The sequence below is a fragment of the Sebastes fasciatus genome, chromosome 11 (assembly GCF_043250625.1).
Source record: "Sebastes fasciatus isolate fSebFas1 chromosome 11, fSebFas1.pri, whole genome shotgun sequence".
Classification (NCBI taxonomy): domain Eukaryota; kingdom Metazoa; phylum Chordata; class Actinopteri; order Perciformes; family Sebastidae; genus Sebastes; species Sebastes fasciatus.
In genome coordinates, this window is record NC_133805.1 from 2,586,717 (window position 1) to 2,607,721 (window position 21,005).

A 21,005-nucleotide genomic window follows, 5' to 3' on the forward strand; every position below is an offset into this window, starting at 1 on the left:
GAAATCATACATGACTACAAAAAAACACAGTTAAGTCCACAATTATCTCCATTGGGTGATAATTAGGACTATTAGGACTTTAAGAACTTTAAACATGCACTATCTGCCTTTAAACATGCACTATCTACCTTTAAACATGCACTATCTGCCTTTAAACATGCACTATCTGCAACCATCTTGGACTCTAACCACTGGCGCACTTTACACTTACTTTACACTATAAAAAAAATACTTTTATATATTTATGATATTAATAAACTTGTGTACTTTCACTTTTATCCTTTAAAAAAAAATCCTAAATTGTGTCATTAGTGAGTTAATTGCAGCCTAATTATACTTAGTAATTATACTTCAACTCCCGCAGTATCACTGCAGTACAGTGCTTTCACTGGGACACACAATTTAACAGTGATATACTGTTTAAAAGTGAATTTAATCTAGTGTCTGTTCTGCATTAGGGCTGCTTCTAAAGACTATTTTGATGATCAGATGATTTGTCATTTATTTATTAATTTAATTATTTATTAATTAACATATAAAATGTCACTGAGAGCCCAAAGTGATGTCTAAATGTGTTTTTTGACCAAAGTTAAAAACAAGAAAGTGCACAAAATTCCCTTTCGCTTAATCCCCAAACTTTTTTTTTTTCTTCTTCCTCCACCCTGACCCTCCTCCTCCTCCTCCTCCTCTTCCTCCTCCTCCTCCTCCTCCTCCTCCTCCTCCTCCTCCTCTTCCTCGGTCCTTGTAGGTGAGCTGCATGATTGGTTCTGCAGGTTGGAGGGGTATGGCTTTTGGAAATCACATGGTTCACATTTACAGCTCTGAGAGACGCCATTTTGGAGGAAAGTTTGGAATTTGTAGACCTGGGGAGGAAGAGGAGGAGGAAGAGGAGGAGTAGGAGGAGGGGGAGGAGGAGGAGGAGGAGGAAGAGGAGGAGTAGGAGGAGGAAGAGAAGGAGGAGGAGGAGGAAGAGCAGGAGGAGGAAGAGGAAGAGGAGGAGTAGGAGGAGGAGGAAGAAGAGGAGGAGGAGGAGGAGGAGGAAGGGGAAGAGGAGGAGTAGGAGGAGGAGGAGGAGGAAGAGGAGGAGGAGAGGAGAAGGAGGAGGAGGAAGGGGAAGAGGAGGAGTAGGAGGAGGAGGAGGAGGAGGAGGAGGAGGAAGAGGAGGAGGAGAGGAGTAGGAGTAGGAGGAAGAGCAGGAGGAGGAAGAGGAGGAGGAGGAGGAAGAGGAGAGGAGGAGGAGGAGGAGGAAGAGGCGGAGGAGGAAGAGGAGGAGGAGGAGGAGGAAGAGGAGGAACAGGAGAGAGAGAGAGGAGTAGGAGGAGGTGGAGGAGGAAGAGGATGAGGAGGAAGAAGAGGAGGAGGAGGTGGAGGAGGAGGAAGAGGAAGAGGAGGAACAGGAGAGAGAGAGGAGGAGGAGGAGAAGGAGGTGGAGGAGGAAGAGGATGAGGAGGAAGAAGAGGAGGAGGAGGTGGAGCAGGAAGAGGAGGAATAGGAGGAGGAAGAGGAGGAAGAAGAAAAGAGGAGAAGGAGGAGGAAGAGGAGGAGGAGGAGGAGCAGGAGGAAGAAGAAAAGAGGAGAAGGAGGAGGAAGAGGAGGAGGAGGAGGAGGAGGAGGAAGGGGAAGAGGAGGAGTAGGAGGAGGAGGAGGAAGAGGAGGAGGAGAGGAGGAGGAGGAAGGGGAAGAGGAGGAGTAGGAGGAGGAGGAGGAGGAGGAGGAGGAGGAAGAGGAGGAGGAGAGGAGTAGGAGTAGGAGGAAGAGCAGGAGGAGGAAGAGGAGGAGGAGGAGGAAGAGGAGAGGAGGAGGAGGAGGAAGAGGCGGAGGAGGAAGAGGAGGAGGAGGAGGAGGAAGAGGAGGAACAGGAGAGAGAGAGAGAGGAGGAGGAGGAGGTGGAGGAGGAAGAGGATGAGGAGGAAGAAGAGGAGGAGGAGGTGGAGGAGGAGGAAGAGGAGGAGGAGGAAGAGGAAGAGGAGGAACAGGAGAGAGAGAGGAGGAGGAGGAGAAGGAGGTGGAGGAGGAAGAGGATGAGGAGGAAGAAGAGGAGGAGGAGGTGGAGCAGGAAGAGGAGGAATAGGAGGAGGAAGAGGAGGAAGAAGAAAAGAGGAGAAGGAGGAGGAGGAGGAGGAGGAGCAGGAGGAAGAAGAAAAGAGGAGAAGGAGGAGGAAGAGGAGGAGGAGGAAGAAGAGGAGGAGGAGGAGGAGGAGGAGGAAGAAGAAAAGAGGAGAAGGAGGAGGAAGAGGAGGTGGTGGAGGAGGAGGAGGAAGAAGAAAAGAGGAGAAAGAGGAAGTGGAAGAGGAGGAGAGAGACTGAGGAGGAGGAAGAAGAGGAGGAGGAGGAAGAGGAGGAATAAAGAGGAAGTGGAAGGAAAAGAGAGGAGGGATTTACACACTGAGAAGTTTGACACGAATGCAGGCTGTACTGGGAATAATACACACACACATATATATATACTGTATATATATGTATATAAAGCGTGCGTGCCAGTGCGGGATAAATCAGCCTGGGTTTGGCACGGTGTGAGTTTAGGTGTGCCACCAGGCTGCACTTTGAAGTTTTTTTTTTTTAATTTTCTGGAATAAGCATCCAGGATCTGATCAGTTCCTCCACAGCACCAGCTCAGCTCCAGCAGCAGCAGCAGCAGCAGCTCCAGCAGCACAGGGTCCGCGCTGCCTCTCAGTGTTTCCTACAGCAGCTCTCAGTCGGTGAAAGATAGGTTTACACTTCTCTTCGTGTCGCCGCCGCGGTCAGGCTGCGCGGTGCACGCCGGGGCAGGAAGCCTCTCAGGCGGGGAAGTACAGCACGGACTGTCGGTAACGGACCGGAGCTTTTTTTTTTTGTTTGTTTCCTGGATCCGGCTCGCTTTCTGTGGTTTTACTTTTCACCGGGACTCCTCCGGGTCTGTGTTTGTGTGCTAGTTCCTCCTCCTCCACGGAGACTTGTTAGTTAGTTAGTGTTGTGTGTTAGTTGTGTGTTAGTTGTGTGTTTGTTAGTGTTAGTGTTTGTGTGTAACTTGGTGTCGTCGTGGAGGGATTCTTCTCTGCACACTTGGAGCGGTGACAGCGGGGTTTTACCGGCGGAATAACCGATACAAACAACACAACAACAACAACAACACCGTCCTGTGTGAGGAGTGTATGTGGCTAACACGGAACTAGCTCCGAACCGAGCCGAGCCGAGCCGAGCCAGAGCGACCATGCCCGTCAGAAAGAAAGGTAAGCCGCTCTCTCTCTCTCTCAGCCAGCTAGCTCTCTGCTGCAGCAACTCTGGAGAAACACCCCTCCAACAAAACACACACGTAAATACATGCATGTATTTATATGTAACTCGACAGGAACACAGCAGCCCGCACGGCTTTCTGTCGGCCTGTGCTGGGCCGGGCCGTGCCGGGTCAGGTAAAGTGAGTTAAAGTAGTGCTGCTATGTAGCCGCCGGTTAGCCGCGGCTGCTAACTCAAGTTGTGTATGTGGGGCACCTTGTCTGGAGACGAGCCCAACTAAAAATACACCAATACTAATAAAACATTAACAACGGCCACCACAGCAGCTCTTCAAGTAGGTTAACTGTATATGTATATATATATATATAAAGAAAAGAAAAGCAGAAAAATATTCTTATATATTTAGGATATTAATAAACTTGTGTACTTTCACTTTTACCCTTTAAAAATAAATCCCAAATTGTGTTAATAGTGAGTTAATTGCAGCATATTTTTTTTGGTTTGACCAAAAGATAAAAACAAAAAGTGCAAAAAAATATTTTAAAAGCAAGAAAATGAATAAAATAAAATTGGGTTTTACCAAGGTCAATTATTTAAATGATTTTTACAACGGTCACCAGCAGTTCTTCAAGTAGGTTAACTGTATATATATATATATATATATATATATATATATATATATATATATAAAATATATCAAAAAAATATTCTTATATATTTATGATATTAATAAACTTGTGTACTTTCACTTTTATCATTTAAAAATAAATCCCAAATTGTGTCAATAGTGAGTTAATTACAGTAACAGCCTATTTTTTTGGGGGGGGGGGGGGATTTGACCAAAAGATAAAAACAAAAAAAGTGCACAAAATAATTTTAAAACCAAAATAAATAAATAAAATAAATTTGTGTTTTACCAAGGTCAATTATTTAAATGATTTTTACAACGGTCACCAGCAGTTCTTCAAGTAGGTTAACTATATATATAATATATATATATATTATATATATAATATATATATATATAAAAAATCAGAAAAATATTCTTATATATTTATGATATTAATAAACTTGTGTACTTTCACATTTACCCTTTAAAAATAAATCCCAAATTGTGTCAATAGTGAGTTAATTGCAGCCTATTTTTTTTTTTTTTTGGTTTGACAAAAAGATAAAAACAAAAAAAGTGCACAAAAATATTTTAAAAGCAAGAAAATGAATAAAATAAAATTGGGTTTTACCAAGGTCAATTACTTAAATGATTGATTTTTTTAAAGAACCCCCATCAATTCAATTATCTGTTAAATATCTGTGCTCTCAGAGAACTTATTGTGGACTTTTTATTTATTTTAGATTAGTATATTTGACATTAAATCACACATGACTACAAAAAAAACATAGTTAAGTTTCCAATTTATCTCCACTGGGTGATAATTGATGTCGAGATGGCAAGTTAAACAGCATTCTTCAAGTAGTTTAACTGTATAAAAACAAAATAATCAGAAAAATATTCGTATATATTTATGATATTAATAAACTTGTGTACTTTCACTTTTATCCTTTTAAAAATAAATCCCAAATTGTGTCATTAGGGCTGCGTCTAAAGACTATTTTGAGGATCAGATATTTTGTCATTTATTTATTTATTTGTTTATTTATTAATAACTTAACCTATAAAATGTCAATAACCGTCCAAAGTGATGAATTGATGTATTTTTTGACCAAAAGATAAATACAAAAAAAGTGCACAAAATGATTTCATAAGCAAAATATTCAACAACTTAACCTATAAAATGTCAATAACAGCCCCAAGTGCTGTCTAAATAATATTTTGATGATTTTTCATTTATTTATTTGTTTATTAATAACTTAACCTATAAAATGCCAATAACAGTCCAAAGTGATGTCTTGATGTATTTTTTGACCAAAAGTTAAAAACAAAAAAGTGCACGAAATTATTTGAAAAGCAAAAAATATAAAGTAAAATTGTCTTTTACCAAGGTCAATTACTTAATTGATTGATTTTTTTTAAGAAACCCCCATCACTTCAATTATCTGTTAAATATCTGTGCTCTCAGTGCCTTATTGTGGAGTTTTTATTTATGTTAGATTAGTATATTTGACATTAAATTATACATTACTACAAAAAAATCAGTTAAGTCCACAATTTATCTCCATTGGGTGATAATTGATGTAGAGATGGCAAGTTAAACATCCAAAACATTACATAAAATTATAAGTAGAAAAATCTATACTTCAAGTTCTCCATAAACCTTAACTTGACTTTCTTTTTAAAGTCTTGGTGGTTAATTATTAGGACTGAAAATAGCAATTTTATATCATTAAGAAAACTTTACATTTGAGAAGCTGGAACCAGAGGATGTTTTTGGTATTTTAGCTTAAAAAATGATTTAAATGATTAATTGTTTTTTGAAATTATTGACGATAATTTTCGGTTGATGGACTTATCAAGTAATTGTCTCGGCAGTATTTAATTATCTGTTAAATATGTCTCCATTGCATGTTTTTACTGCTGTGTTTTATAGCAGAGGCCATATATTTAATGAGTGGATGTTTTTTAGGCTTTCTTCTACACTGGAAAAAAGGGAAAATAGCAGGTCTTTGAATTTACAAAAATGTAGTTAGCATATGTAACACAATTCATTCATATTCCTTGTGTAAACATGGTTTAATCATGTAGACTTCAGTTGTTTATGGGAAATGTTGAATATACAAGTTTCTCTCGCGTTGATAGAAAGTGATTGAATTGAAAAATTGAAATCGATGTAATTGAGTTTCGTCACCAACGGAAATGGAATATATTTAAAAAGCGCGGGGCCAACTGTCATTGGTCAGTCCGGAGCAGGAGGTGGCGCTAATGCACCAATCAGCTGGAGGCCAACCGCCGCAATACAAGAAGAAGGAGAAGAAGAAGAACCGATAACCGCGTAAACTGAAGATTCTCCAGCAACATGTTTCCTCCATCAGAGACCTAACTACTGAAACAGTAAGTTCATCATATTCATTTATATTCGTGTTCAAGTAGGCGACATTTCCACTAGAATGTTGTTTTCGTAACGTTACGTTACACTAAGTATCAATTACAACAGTCTGTCGAGTTGTTTGTGTACATATTTTAGCCTTTTAGCTAGCTAGCTAGCTAACTACCTAACTAACTGACTAACAGTGTGTTCCAATCCGCGTACTTCTGTACTAACACTTACTTCTTTGAGTGCATAAGTGCATTCACACTGGGAAGTACGGCAAAATGCAGTGCACTCAAAGTACCCGGATGTTGTACTCTAACGGTCAGATCGTTGAGTGTGGAACGCTGGACACTTTCCACACTCAACTGTCGCCATCTTGGCTACGTAGCGGAAGGGGCGGAGCCACGACCACTATTCAAACATACGTAGATAACAGAATAAAACAATACGTAAACATACCGGTGCATTTTCAGCCAACAGGAGGACACATCGTAGGCGACGACGTTGGAAACGTCATTTCCACCTCATTTTTTTTCAGAAGATATTTAGGCGTGTAGCGAGCCGCGGTCAAATGTTGCGATCGTCATTTCCGGTCAGTGCGCCGCAGAGTATTCTATTTGAGACGATCCTACCCAGCTGAAATTTACGTAGTGCACAAAGTGCACTACATTGAAGTGTACTTCTGGAAGTACGTGGATTGGAACACACTTTAACTAACTAGCTAGCTAAACACCAACACTAACAGTGGCTACTGTAGGTCCCGCTGCTGATAACAGTGCTTCAATGTACTGACAGCCGGTAGAGAGCAGAGAGCAGTCAGCGGGCCGAGCCTCGCTCCTCTGCTCCGGAGGGGCTCCGGGCAGCGTGACTGTGGCGGGGTGTGGAGGGGGGTCGGCGAATACGAGCGGGCGGTCGGTTATACAGTTCGTGGGAGGGGTTGCATGAATTAATACGACGTTTAGAACGGTGTGTGTGTGTGTGTGAGACAGAGAGAGCTTGTGTGTGTGTGAAGGTAAACGCAAGTTATTTGCACCTGTGTTAATCGTGTTAGTGTCTCTCATCCCCTCTCTCCTCACAAACATCAGCTAAGTGTTCAAATGAATGAAGTAACGTTCTTAAAGTCGGACTCAAACTGGATTTAAAGATATTTCCAGCTTGCCATTGTGTCCAACATTGTGTCATATTACAGAAAATACTTCAAAGTTAATGTCTGTTGGATCTTTGCTTTGTGCTTTTGTTGTATTTGTTTGTGGTCTTTTAAGAAGTTGAGTTAATCCACTGAGTTCACCTCAATGATTCTAAATATTCTCTTTCACAGGTCCATCATCCTATTTGCACAGAATTTGGTAAGTGCTGTCACATTTATTTTATTTTGTGTTGCTGTTATAGATGGGAAGGGGAGGGGAGGGGGTTACAGGAAGGTGCTGCACATATATATATATATATATATATATATATAATAACTTACTCTATTTCATAATTCTATTCCAGGGTGTCTGCAGGTCCTTACACTTTTTTTGAAATTCAATTGTATAGTATTGGGTTCATTAAAAATTCATTAGAAAGTCTTAAATATGAATTCATTAGGTCTTAATTTCCACATAAACTTTTTTAATTTATTTTTGTCAACATCTGACGTGGACCAGATATACAGTACTGACCTTTATACTGACCTGCAGTGATGGTTTGAATTGGGAAAAGGTGATTTGGCTGAAAATCAGCCTGAAATGTAGTTTCTTTAAATTTGTCTTTAAAAGTATTAAATTTAACTTGAAATCTAAAATGTATGTATGTCTGACGTCTAATCATTGTTGTGTGTGTCTGTGCAGAGTAAACAGCTTTGAGGATGGGGACTGCTGTGATCCTTAAGATCATCTTGACTGATGGCAGCTGTCAGAGGTTGACTCTCTCCCCTGGACTCCCTGCATCCATTGATGACCTCATCGTTGAAGTGAAGAAACAGTGTGGACTTCAGGGAAAAAATGGACTTCAATTTATGGATTCCTTGTTTGGAAATGAGTTCCTTAACCTCACCTCAGTTTCAGAAGTAGAAGACAAAGGTACTCTTGAAGTCATTGATATGTCAAGGCCCACAACTATGCAGCCTGATGATGAGAGGTCCACTGTTTTCAATCCAGTCCTAAGACCCCAAGCATTCACTTCTTCCCCTGTAAATGACTCTTCGTCCCTGTCAGATGGATCTGTGGATACAGATATACTGTCATCGAGTGAGTCTACAAGCTCACGGTCCTCTTGGCCTGCTGTTTTTCATGTGCCTAAGTTCACCTACGATGCTGAATTAAAACTTCAGCAAGCAAGATTAGCTTATATTCAAAATGGCACTGTACTTATTCCAGATCCCAAGTTGAAGTCATCCATCCTTGATGGTTTAGTGCAGGAAATTGTGCAGTATAAAGTCTATGTCAGTGATAAAGAGATGGAACAGGTAGCCCAGAGTCTTATCAAGACACATCCATGTTTAACTGAGCAAGGGTCCTGCACTGGATGTGGCGGATGGAAGACCAGTTTAAAATATAAACTATCTAAAACTGGGCTGCCCAGAGGTTGGCAGTGAACTCTTTAAAAAAAAAAAACCTGCAGGACAGTGCAGTGCAGCCTTTGGTGTCAAAAAGGCAAAGAGAGCTTGAGGTGAATTTTTGCCCGACATACCCATCGGCAGAAACTGAGGAGAGTCTGGAGGCCATGCAGAAAGCTCTACTCTTAGATGTAAAGAAGAGGAACAACAGAGAGGTTGTGGAACTCGAGATGGAAAAGACTTTCGCACACAGAAGACATGAAGTCGTTCGTGATGTACCAATGGTGGAGGATTTCATGGCTAGGTGGCCTGCTTTGTTTGAAGTCTGTGAGGTAAGGCTTATCTCATGCTCGATTTTTCATCTTGGATTTGCTGAAGATAAAAGGAAATTCTTGGGTACACTGGCAAACTGCTAATATGCCTGATTGTTTATTATTCATCTGTGCTTTATCTTCCTCCTAGACTGTCCTGGTCTGCAGTATGTGTGAGGGTGGCTTTCTCCTTGATGTTTAACGTTTTTCTGATTCCTTTGTGCTCTTTATCTGTTTTCAGATCAACGCTGAATTCAAGAGAATCACAACCGTCCCACTTCAACCCAAGTTCCTGTCTCAGCTGGACCACTACTCTGATAACCTGACGAGGATGTTCCAAAAGAGAAAAGGACAGCTAGGGGCAAGGCTCAAAACAATCATTGCACAAATGGCTGATGTAAGTGATACCCATATGACAGTTTACACCAGTAGTTGACTTTAAAATAAAGCACATGGGCTGAATTAAGACGCTAATCAAGAAAACCTCTTGTCAGTGTGATGATGTAGATGAGAGCGTATCATTAAGGGAGTCTATATCTACATGTGTGAAGATCCAGAGAACCTTGTGCGGGAATATGTGGTATGTACATGAATCAGTGCTTACTTTTTCCCTTTATCTTCCAGCCTTCTCTTATTGCCCTACTTTATCACTTGGGCTGAAATAATTCATTGATTAATTTAAAATGTATTGATTATAATTTTGATAATCTGTTTCATACCATTATAAAATCAATACAATGTTTCTTGGTTGCTGGTTAAACTAACAGCAAATTTGAGATGTGACTTTAGACCAGGGGTGGGCAAACTTTTTGGCTCAGGGGCCACAATGAGTTTTAAAATTTGACAGACGGGCCAGGCCAGTATCAGATGGATGGAGAGTGTTTGTGTGAACTAATATAAATTACAAGTAAAAGCCATTAACTAAAAAGTAAAGAAAACTTACATTTAATTTCAGTGGGAACATTGTTGTTGGTCACCCTTTTTTGCAAGTGCATCAAAGTTTAGTGTCAGTTTGGTTGTGGCAATTCTAAACCAATCCCACCTACTGCGCACAGAGGTTTAAGGGAAAAAAGTAATTTATGAAAAAAGAAAATGAAAACGCCCTTTTAAACACAAGTGGGAACACAAAGCAAAAAACTTTGGCTAAATAAAAAGTGCCGAAAAGTAGATTCGAACCCCGGCCTACCGCGGTAAGAGCGCCCGCTCTACCGGGTGAGCTATAACACACAGTGGGCCGTGTTTGGCGCCCCACTATTCGTCAGCACAGAAGAATGGCTTCATTCAAGGTGAAGACCGTGGTGACGGTCAGAGTGAGGTCAAAATAGATCTAAATTTTTTAAATAAGGGCTATTAGAGTGTTCGTACTGGGGAGTGGGATCAACTGAAACGCCGGGTATTGCAGGAAAAAGGCAAAATGAATGCGGTCTTTACTATAATTTGGACAATTTTGTACCAATATTCGACGGGCCGGATTAAAAAGCCCAATGGGCCGTATACGGCCCACAGGCCGTAGTTTGCCCATACCTGCTTTAGACTGTAGTTGTGGTGGGTATTTATCATTATTTTCTATATTTTTTAACTAAATCATTTATTTCACTGATTTGAAAATGTCAGGTTATTTGAATAATCAAGAAAACAATCTGAAGATTAATCTGTTAAATGAATCGTAGTTTCAGGCTTTTATATCTTCACACACTCAATAACTGTTCTGTCACCATTATTTTTGTCTCTGTCCTGGCCACTGCTGTTGTTCTATTACAATCCATCACTTTTGTAACTATTCACCTGATCTAGGTCTACATCTTCACTCTCTGTTGCTCATCTATTATTTTATTCTTTAATGTGTCATTCTTTCATGTTTCATCCTTTTCATTTTGTTAAACAGCTACACAGTTCTCTGACATGAGTAAAGCAATTGAAAGATAATAAAACAAAAGTCAGTCTCCAATGTGATGGTCAAAGTTTGACTAGCAGTATGGTGGCCACAACAGGGTTCATGTGATTTAAACATCATCTGAAAAACCTATTTGTTTTAATGTTTTACTGTAATTACTTGTTCTTGTCTCTAAATTTACCTTCATTCTAACTTCCACCTTACCTTGTCTATATACTGTCACTATGCCTGCCCAATTTTATATTAATTTATTCTTTTCTCAGTAGGGGCTTGGTTAAGTAGTTCTTATTTACATTCCTTTATTTACCTACCTTTATCTGTTTTGTACAGGGCATGGATGAAAATGCCGTCAAGGAGGCCATTGAAGACACCACTGTTGGGATTTATGTTCTTAAAGAACATGCTTCAAGTGATGAACCTGAGGACATTGGAATTGTCCTTGAAAGCATCAAGGTGTTGCAAGATCTGGATAATGTAGCATTAGCTGTTGCTATGCTGTTCGGACTCATGTTTGCCCTGAAACTCAGCTACCCTGCTGACCTCCGCTTCACCTTTGAGGTAGTCCAAAAGGTTTTCATGGAACTGGATGGAGGTAAACTTTCTAACAAAGCACTCACTCTAAAAACTCTTTCAGTGAAAGGGTCAGAGACACTGCACTGCCAGCAAAAAAACTAAAAACCAGGGGACATTTGAATTGTCCTCAAAAGCATCTTGGGTATTGCTATACCATTTTGACTGCTTTTTCATTTTCTTTTGTGAATCCACTGTTGTAAGTTGACACTATTTTCTTTTATGAATCAATTATGAAAACAGTTTAAAGAGGGTTTGTAACCATTTTAGTTTGCTGCTCTGAGTCAACTTAAAAATACAGCAGCTATTTTTAATTTGTTACTTTGAATCCTCTTTGACAACAGCTTGTACAACGTTTACATATCTGTGTTTATTCCTCAGAGAAAACCTTTTTTCCGCAGGGTTGATATTTGTTTGTTTTTTTTATTTGTAAATCCACTTTGAAAATACTGTTGTCCACACTGTGAAAAATGGTTTACGCAGGGTTAACTTTGGGAGTACATTTTTTAACAAAGCACCACCTCTAATTTTGCCTTATTCACTTTGTACCATGTTTAGTTTACTTATGAGATAGTGTTATTCTAGCTTTGTATTTGCTCTTGAAAATGTGCTGTTTGTGGTAACAGTTGACAGTATTTTGTATTTGCACTTTTAAATCTACTGTGACAAGTTTACACTGGGTTTATAACTTATATTGTAAGTATGTATATGCTCCTATTGATACACTGTGAAAACGGTTAATGCAAGGTTACATTATATGTATTGCGAATCCATTGCACTCTTTGCAGAATTTAAATTTTTTCTATTGTGAATCCACTGTTCAGTGAAACCACAAACAGTTGTGTGGTTTGCATTATGTATTTGTGTTTGAATCCACAGCTGTTGATGCGGGGCTCAATACAGCAACATTTTGGTAACGAACTCTGACTCTGCCTTTTCTTGTCAATGCAAATCAGCTTTTTTACATTTATGATTTTGTATTTGCACTCACTTAATCGGAACATGGAACCGATGTCTACAGTATGTTAGGATAGAGTTAACTTTAACAAATCAAATTAGATTTACAGACCTAACTCGGGTACCAGGAAGATAATGGAATTGTTTTAAAGTTACACAATACCTTTGAATAATATCAGCATTAACAAATCAAGTTGGAGTTACATGATGAAATTACTTTAACATTACACAATAAATTGGTATTATTGTAACTGGAAAATAATGTGTTGAATCAACATGATTCTTTTAAACAGTCTAATGTGAATTAAACATTTTGGTTTGACAAGCAATAATTGATTGAGAAAAAGAAGAACATTATGTCAGTTGGCCATATTCTGATCATGTGGGACTGATGTCCACATTAAAATCTAGTAAATCCAAAGAACTTTTTTTTAAATTATCATGAGATAGGATGCATTAAGATCTGAGTGGCTCACGACTCAGCTAAACAACCGTTCTGTATGAAACTGACTCATCATTCATTCTTTCAGCTTTGCTCCCATCCTTTTAAAGTCCTTAAAATGGAAACATCAGGCCTTAAAAGTCATTAAGAAGATGTACGACATCCTATTTTCATCATTTTATCTGAGTTCTTTTAGTTTGTTTCGGTCAGACTTCTTCTGCAGAATCGGACGTTTTGATATAAACCCAAATCTGACCTGATGCTTCCCTCTGTGCTGAGCCTGAAACACAGACCTTTTAATTAGAGCTGATCTCTCACTTAATCTATTAGTCGATTAACAGAAAATTATTATAAAAAAAACCAGATTAAAAGCTTTGAGCCATTTCCTAAACGGAAATATCAAACAGTCTCTGGTTCCAGCTTGTGAAATGTGAGGATTTGTTTCTTCTCTCTGTTGTGTGCGGCATCAGTTTTTTTTACTGATAGTTTAATAATCAGCAGATTATTAAATAATGAGAATAATGGTTACTGGCACTTACTGTTTCAACTCTACTTCTAACTCTCTTTTCAATTCCTTAAAAAGTCTTTAAACAAGCCTGGGTCCAAACGGAGTATATGTCTGGACCGTGTACGGTCAGTTTGTACATTTGTGGTTAAATTGTTTCACTAATAGTCAGTGGTCATGTTTACAATGTTAAATTCAGCGGTACGTGTCCACCATGTCTGGCGAGGACACTCGGGGAAAAGAACGTATATTGAAAAGAAGTGAAAGTCAATAGTTCGTTCCATTGCAACGTCAGCGCCTAGATGCAGAACTACGCTTCTGCCATTTTGGACTTAAAGCGACTACCGGACGCCGGTAAAATGACAAAGTGCCGTATAAAAGTAAAATAAATAATTTATATTCTATGGTCATATTCTATCGAAATGGCCTGTGTTGAACAATAAAATATTATAAATATAATACGCTTTTCCAGTCCAAAATGGTGGCAGTGGCTGTTGTCAAAAATCACCAGAGTTTCGTGTCTTTGCTTCTATACACTTTGACCCATCTGGCCGTTCAAGCGGTGACGTACCCGATCGTGGAAAGCACCTGATTGGTCCCTGGTTTTCTGCTCGCCGTTTCAACGGGAAACAACATGACGGCCTGCTCGTAAACTTTCTGTTATTCCGTCTAAACAATCCATCAAAATCTCTGGTTTCATTTTTAGAACTAGATCGCCTAGTTTCACAGCTTGTGAGCCGGACGCGTTGCGCTGGACGGGCTCATTTGCATAAATGACTGTTTTTCATTGCTTTTCATTTGGAAAGAGCAACGGCCAATGAGGAAACTCCCAACACTCGGCCGACCAATCGTGTAACTTTGTCACTCAGTCAGTCTAGGGCTGCACAATTAAATTGATCGCGATCCCAATTTTGGCTTCCCACAATTAAATGTGCGTTCTGCTCGTAGAAAACTGCTGCACATCAAATCAAGCACTGCCTAAACTAACAGCCCGCCGCCAGCCGGTGATCCAGATGTTTTGGCTTCACTTTTGGGGATAGATATTATCTATACAACCAATGTGTTTATGATTTAAATTTTGAGCATACAATTGTTTATCTAACTCTCATTGTTGCAACAGTAAAGCAGCTGCTCATTCAGACCAGTGCGACGCTCGTCTGCCGTCTTGTCTCAGATCAGTTTTCATTAGTGGTTGAGGAGGCCCAGAGTGAACCGGCAGCAGCGAATGCTCCGCTGTATCCCCGGCTAACCTCTTCTGCTTCCTGTTCCAGATGCACAGCGAGCCCTGCTGCTGCTGGAGGAGTACCGGGCCAAGCTGCACAACGCCGAGGACCGGCAGCTCCGACACTCCATCCAGAGGGTCATCGACATCTTCCAGAGCAACCTCTTCCAGGCTCTCATAGGTACGAACGCCTCTCTCTGATCTTATTTAACAAAGGGTCACCCACACATCCTGGAAAAGTCCTGGGGCTCCTACTTATCACGCGGCTTTCAAGCCATGGAAGGTCCTGGAAAAATTACAAGACAGTTTAAAAAAATCCTGGAAAGCAAGGAGCTGTCCTGCAAAAGTTAATAAGCTATACGTGTCACAAGAACGCAAATTCATTTCAGAGACATAAACTCTCAGAGCAGAAAGTTTCAGTATGGTGGAAACACAAAATTAATAAAAGCTTTTATTTTTCATCCGAATAAGCACTTTTCTTTGACACATAAATCTGAATTTATTTGACATAAATGGCATCAAGAAGTACACAAACACCTGTATCTACATGCACAGTCCAAGATCAGAAACAACAAGAACAATAAGATACATTTGTAAGGATTGAATGTGCAGTGATTCGCTGGATAGCTTTTTCATTTTCACTGCTGATTGGATATTTCTTTTTTTCCAACAATGAGCTCATGTCCCTGCAAGTGCGAAGTGCGGCTCGCCGCTATAGTTACATTTCTCTGTGGCCCGGAGGCGTGTTCATGTGTTTCAGATGGGGGTAAATTCTTTGTACATCTGTAGGAAAGAGTCGGCATCAGCTGTCCTCGTGTTTGTTTGAGCCGTGGCAGCGTGGCGAGAGGTCATAAAGTGTGTCAGTGTGACCGTCCCGTTCGGGGGCTGAGAGTTAGAGCGCTCATACAACACAAACAGCAGCAGCAGCATCTGCTAGAAAAAAAACAACCTCTGAAGGAATCTGCTGAAGTCCTGAAAAGATGAGAAAACAGCAGCGGAGAGGATGGTTGTGGTGACGGGAGAGGTTAGACGATGCTCACTGTGATCTGATGTTAGATAGGAGAGATGGATGGATTGTGTGTGTGTGTATACCATCAGTAATTCTGGGTGTTTATTTTTGGTATAAAGTTTGCAAAACTGACTGAAAGTTGACGTCAGATTTCTTGTCGACTATTCTTTATTCTTATCAGATTTAAATCAGCATTTTGACAGTTTTAGTTTATTTAGACAAAGTTCTTGTACGGCTGCTTGTGTTGAGACAACCTCTAACGTTTGACAACTTCTTTTGTTCAATTCAAAGTTTTTATTGAATAACATGTTTATATTTCTCAGAGTGAACTTGGAAAAAAGTATTGTTCTGGTAACTTGAAGTTCTGAAGCTAGGGCTGTCAAAGTGAACACTATAACAACGTAGAGAATGAGCATGAAATAGGGATGCTAAGTTTGAATTTTCTTTTCAACCGATAAACGACCTGACAGATCAGTGTGTCGTGTCCGACAGACCGTGTCTGTTTATGTGCTATGTTAGCAGTTGTAGCGTTGTCGGTGGCTTCATGCTCCCCGTTGTCACACACGTACGGTCTGAAATTAGCACCCGCCACCCGTCGAATGCGGGTAAATTGTTGGCAGTGGCAGATAAAATCATCAGGCCACTTCGGCAGGTATGGAAAACGCTAAGGACGTCTCGCCGTCCCGGGGCGAATTTGGGACGAGAGTTGAAAGAAAAATACCCGTTACATTAGAATGAACGGTGACAAAAATGACTGCACGTTTTGTGTAGAGCACCGTTATTATTAAACCTCCATTACAACGTAAACATACACAAGCATACACACTGTGTGCGCCCGATCCGTCCCGCACGTACACACACACACACACACACACACACACACACACACACAACATATACTGTACCGCCGGCCTCTGACATCAGCTGCAGCGGCAACGGGGAATTATTCCCAAGTCAATGAGGTAAAGTTTCTAGGATTAACGTTACCAGTTAGCTAACGTTAGACTGTTTAATGTTAACGGTAACGTTACGGTTACGGTACTGTAGCCTACACAGTACTGTAGAAGGAGATGCTACGGTGTAATTTGAACAATGTAATTTACTGTGAATATAATGTTTTTGGTGTAAAATATATCGAACATCTAAAATGTTATTCCTTCATTTAGCGCAGAGATTTCAAAAGTGGCAGATAAAATAAAAATACTTAACCTGCCACTGGAGCAGGAAGTGAAAAAAGTTCATATCAGATCCTGGTCACACTCTGAAGGTCTGTCAGCGCGGCGTAACGTTAACGCGTGTCCGACAGACCTTGTTTGTGTGTGTGTCGGCGGTGAGTGTGGGGTTGACGGTGGCGTTATCGCTGTAGCAGACAGCGTGTGCACAGTTTATTTGTCGGTGAATAAATGCTACGACTTCATCAGCTCAAGACCCGAGCCGACTTCCTGTGTCCGATAGCATTAATCGGTTAAAATTCTTAAAGACGGTTCATTTATTAACATCCCTAGCATGAGTCCTGTCATCATGTCTGTAGCTTTGAGCTTCTTTCTCTGTGACATTAAATAAATGTGCGATAAATCACAGCGTAACGAGACTGACGGCTCTCAACGAGCTCCCGGTCTGTGGACGCTTAGTCACCGTGTTGGTCCTGTTGTTGGTGTTTAGAGTCATTTCTCAATCTGTTTGTGTTCTGTGCAGAAACATAACAGTAGTGTGTCAATATGCTTTTTTTAATCCATTTGATTATGAAGTGATTATCCTCCACTTTTACCTACAAACATTTGACTCAAAGTCACGATCATGAGCGCAAAAACAAACAAACAAATATAGAAACCAGTTATCTGACTTGTTTTGCCGCCAGCTAACGGGACCAGAGGAAACTGAGACGCTGCTGCAGGGTTAACGGACGCCGAGCAGCAGGAATGTGGTTCGATCTGTTTGAATTCCTCAGGACTGACTGACTGACTGACTGACTGACTGACTTAGTGTCTGGCACTGTTTCAGCTGTCTGACTGTGAAAGTGTACCATGAATTACATATCACTGCAACCGCTATCTGCCCCGTCTCAAGGTCTGATTCACTAAATATTAAGGGTGGGGGAAAAAAACCGATTCACCTATGTGTCGTGATTTGCCAGAATCGATATATTTGCTTCATCTGAGTCTATGTGGAGGTAGAAGGAATTACCGCTTTTATTGTGGTAGTCTGAGTAACGTGATGTCGTATACGTTCCGTATCCGTCAACCAAAACAAACCTCAGAAAGTAGTTAACGTTGGAGGGTCAGCGTGGATCCGACCTGCACCCTCACATGTTAAATCCAGCGTGGTAAACACTACACATCCAGTAAAGGATGGAAACACTTTGGGTTTCACACATTGACAGGAAAAGCAGAGCTAGACAGAGCAGAGCTAAAGCTGCATGCTAACTCTGTCACGGACAGGAAACGTTATCGTAACGTGGCGGTGGAGCTGGCTGTCGCTCTCGTCTCCGTGGTCAAATGGGCCGACGCTACGACTGTAGAGCACCCAGATACTGACATTTATGTTCTCTGCATTGAAACGGCCCCGATGGAGCTGACCATGGATGGATAAAGAGAACGGAGCTGACGGGAGAGCTAGAGACCACCTTGGAGAAGTTAGAGGAAGTAGACACGCGGGACTACGTCCGGTTTTCAAAATAAGGTGTTAACAAAGGGAACTGTATATACAAAATACATCTATGGAAATCAGATTGATTGGATTATATTCACCAGAAGTATAAAACATTACATGTCCCTTATAAATTAAAAAGAAAATTCCACTTTTTCCCCATGGTCTAGTGTTAAAAAAGTTAACAAAAATGGCAATGTAGAATCACAATACATATCGAATCGGCACCGAAGTATTGTGATAGTACTCTCTTTATACTCATCTCTGATACTGACATTCAAACCGATGTAAGTGCTCATGCAAAGGATGCACGATGCAAACAATAATACTCTCTGGATTTATGTGATCACTTAACCTGTCATGTGTTATAAGAGGAAACTAATGTAAAAGAAACTAGTGTCACTGATGAAATATTTATGGAGCTGAATGTACGAGAACAAGAATCAGCTCACATCCTTTATTCACCATGTCCAAGTATATATATATATATACATATATATTAGGGCTGTCAATCAATTAAAATATGTATTGCATGATTGTCCATAGTTAATCTCAATTAATCACATTTTTTATCTATTCAAAATGTATCTTAAAGGGAGATTTGTCAAGTATTTATTACTCTTATCAACATAGAACCCATTTTCATTCACATATTTGGAGGTCAGAGGTCAAGGGACCCCTTTGAAAATGGCCATGATAGTTTTTCTTCGACAAAATTTAGCACAAGTTTGGAGCGTTTTTTAACCTCCTTCCCAACAAGCTAGTCTGACATGGTTGGTACCGATGGATTCATCAGGTTTTGTAGTTTCATATGATACCAGTACCTTCACTCTAGCTTTAAAACTGAGCCCGCTAGGACCTAAATATCACACGTAAAATTAGTGGTGTTAAAACTAATTTGCATGAACGTATTATTATTGCGTTAACTTTGACAGCCCTAATTTTTGCACAAAACAAAAACTCAATGTATATATATATATTTATTTATTTTAAAAGTGTTCCTTCAGCGACGGCTCGATTCCTTCAGTTTTCTGTTCATCCTGCAGTTCAGGTTCCTCCTCTCAGCATCTTCATCACTAATAGATGAGTGGAGATCATCGGTGTGAACTCAGTGACCTGCTTTCTGCTCATCTTCATCGTCATCCTTCCTCTGGCATTTTTATGCCTTTATCGCCGACAGTAGAGAGGCGACAGACGTCTTCAACTTTTAAGGCATTGTTGGCAGTGTTGTTCGACCACATATTTTGTGATATTATTTGAAATATCCTTACATGCCGACAGCAATCAATAAATCAAATGCTCTGACAAAAAAACCAAAAGAAAGAATCCGGTATCTGTGGCTGTAGCAGGACTGTGATAAACCCATCCAATCATTTACGGGTGCTGCCTACCTGCCCGTCTACCTGTGTGCACTCATTGAGTCTTCCACAAGCTGCTGTCTTGACAGCTGTGAGTACTAAGTTTACATTCATGATGATCCTAGTGGGCGAGTGAGGGAGGCCTGAAGCGACGGGCTGTCAGTGAAGTGGCGACTTTCTCTTTAAATTCAGGGACTTTTGGAGCTAGTGCTGCCGGTTACTGTCACTGGACAAAGAGTTGGCATCACTGGGCTCAGTTTTAAATCTAGAGTGACGATCCTGGTATCATAAGAAACTATAAAACCTGATGAATCCATCGGTACCAACCATGTCAGACTAGCTGGTAGTGAAGGAGGTTAAATAACGCTCCAAACTTACGCTACATTTTGGCGAGGAAAAACTATCGTGTTCATCTCCAAAGGGGTCCCTTGACCTCTGACCTCCAGATCAGTGAATGTAAATGGGTTCTATGGGTACCCACGAGTCTCCCCTTTACAGACATGCCCACTTTATGATCATCACATGCAGTTTGGGGGCAAGTCATAGTGAAGTCAGCACACTGACACACTGACAGCTGTTGTTGCCTGTTGGGCTGCAGTTTGCCATGTTATGATTGGAGCATATTGTTTTATGCTAAATGCAGTACCTGTGAGGGTTTCTGGACGATATCTGTCATTGATTTATGTTGTTCCATTTTTTGTATTTATTTATTTATCTATCTATTTATTTATTTTTTATCTATTCCATTTAAAAAAATTTTTTTTTACTTTTATTTATCTATTTTTTTATTTTCCATTCTTATTTTTTCCATTTTTTATATTTATTCATTTTCCTTTCAATTTTTATTTTTTATATTTATTTATCTATTTTTTAAATTTATTTATTTATTTATGTATTATATATAAGTAAGTACATATACTACATATACATATACATTATACATAAGTACCTGTGAGGGTTTCTGGATCAATATCTGTCATTGTTTTGTGTTGTTAATTGATTTCCAATAATAAATATATACATACATTTGCATAAAGCAGCATATTTGTCCACTCCCATGTTGATAAGAGTATTAAATACTTCACAAATCTACCTTTAAGGTACATTTAGAACAGATAAAAAATGTGCGATTAATTGCGATTAAATATGGACGTTCGTGAGTTTAAATATTTTAATTTATTGACAGCCTTATATATATATATGATACATACAAATCAAACATTTCTACTGGATTCATTTAGATATTTTCCAAAGTAAACGTTCCTAGAAGTGTATGATTCAACTTTTTCCCCGTGGTCTAGTGTTAAAAACATTAACAAAAATTGCAATAAATCATAATATTGACTTGCAATACG

At 39.9% G+C, this 21,005-nt stretch overlaps 2 protein-coding genes across 29 annotated transcripts in view; both read left to right on the top strand.

Annotated features, from left to right (window-relative positions):
- Positions 1–2,241: 2,241 nt before the first annotated feature.
- Positions 2,242–21,005, top strand: part of dlg1b (discs large MAGUK scaffold protein 1b) — a 142,989-nt gene continuing 124,225 nt past the window's right edge. For 7 of the 28 annotated variants that reach the window (XM_074649937.1, XM_074649938.1, XM_074649939.1 and 4 more), the window contains exons 1-2: positions 2,243–3,209; positions 14,687–14,818. In XM_074649937.1, the coding sequence (XP_074506038.1) occupies positions 3,191–3,209; positions 14,687–14,818 (151 nt within the window). In that variant the 5' untranslated portion in view covers positions 2,243–3,190. Of the gene's footprint in view, positions 3,210–14,686; positions 14,819–21,005 lie in introns of all 28 variants that reach the window. The other 21 variants (XM_074649934.1, XM_074649935.1, XM_074649945.1 and 18 more) reach the window with 5 other exon arrangements.
- On the top strand, positions 7,112–12,195 carry LOC141776418 (uncharacterized). Its single transcript, XM_074650004.1, has 4 exons — positions 7,112–7,546; positions 8,030–9,068; positions 9,289–9,444; positions 11,272–12,195. Exons 2-4 carry the CDS (start codon positions 8,904–8,906, stop codon positions 11,614–11,616), a joined length of 666 nt encoding a protein of 221 aa, XP_074506105.1. The 5' UTR covers positions 7,112–7,546; positions 8,030–8,903; the 3' UTR covers positions 11,617–12,195.

What these genes read in the sequence shown, in the direction of transcription:
- LOC141776418 (XM_074650004.1), top strand. Translation starts at nt 8,904, where the DNA reads ATGCAGAAAGCTCTACTCTTAGATGTAAAGAAGAGGAACAACAGAGAG. An exon ending in CTTTGTTTGAAGTCTGTGAG is followed by an intron (nt 9,069 to 9,288) that starts GTAAGGCTTATC and finishes ATCTGTTTTCAG; the next exon opens with ATCAACGCTGAATTCAAGAG. An exon ending in TCATTGCACAAATGGCTGAT is followed by an intron (nt 9,445 to 11,271) that starts GTAAGTGATACC and finishes TGTTTTGTACAG; the next exon opens with GGCATGGATGAAAATGCCGT.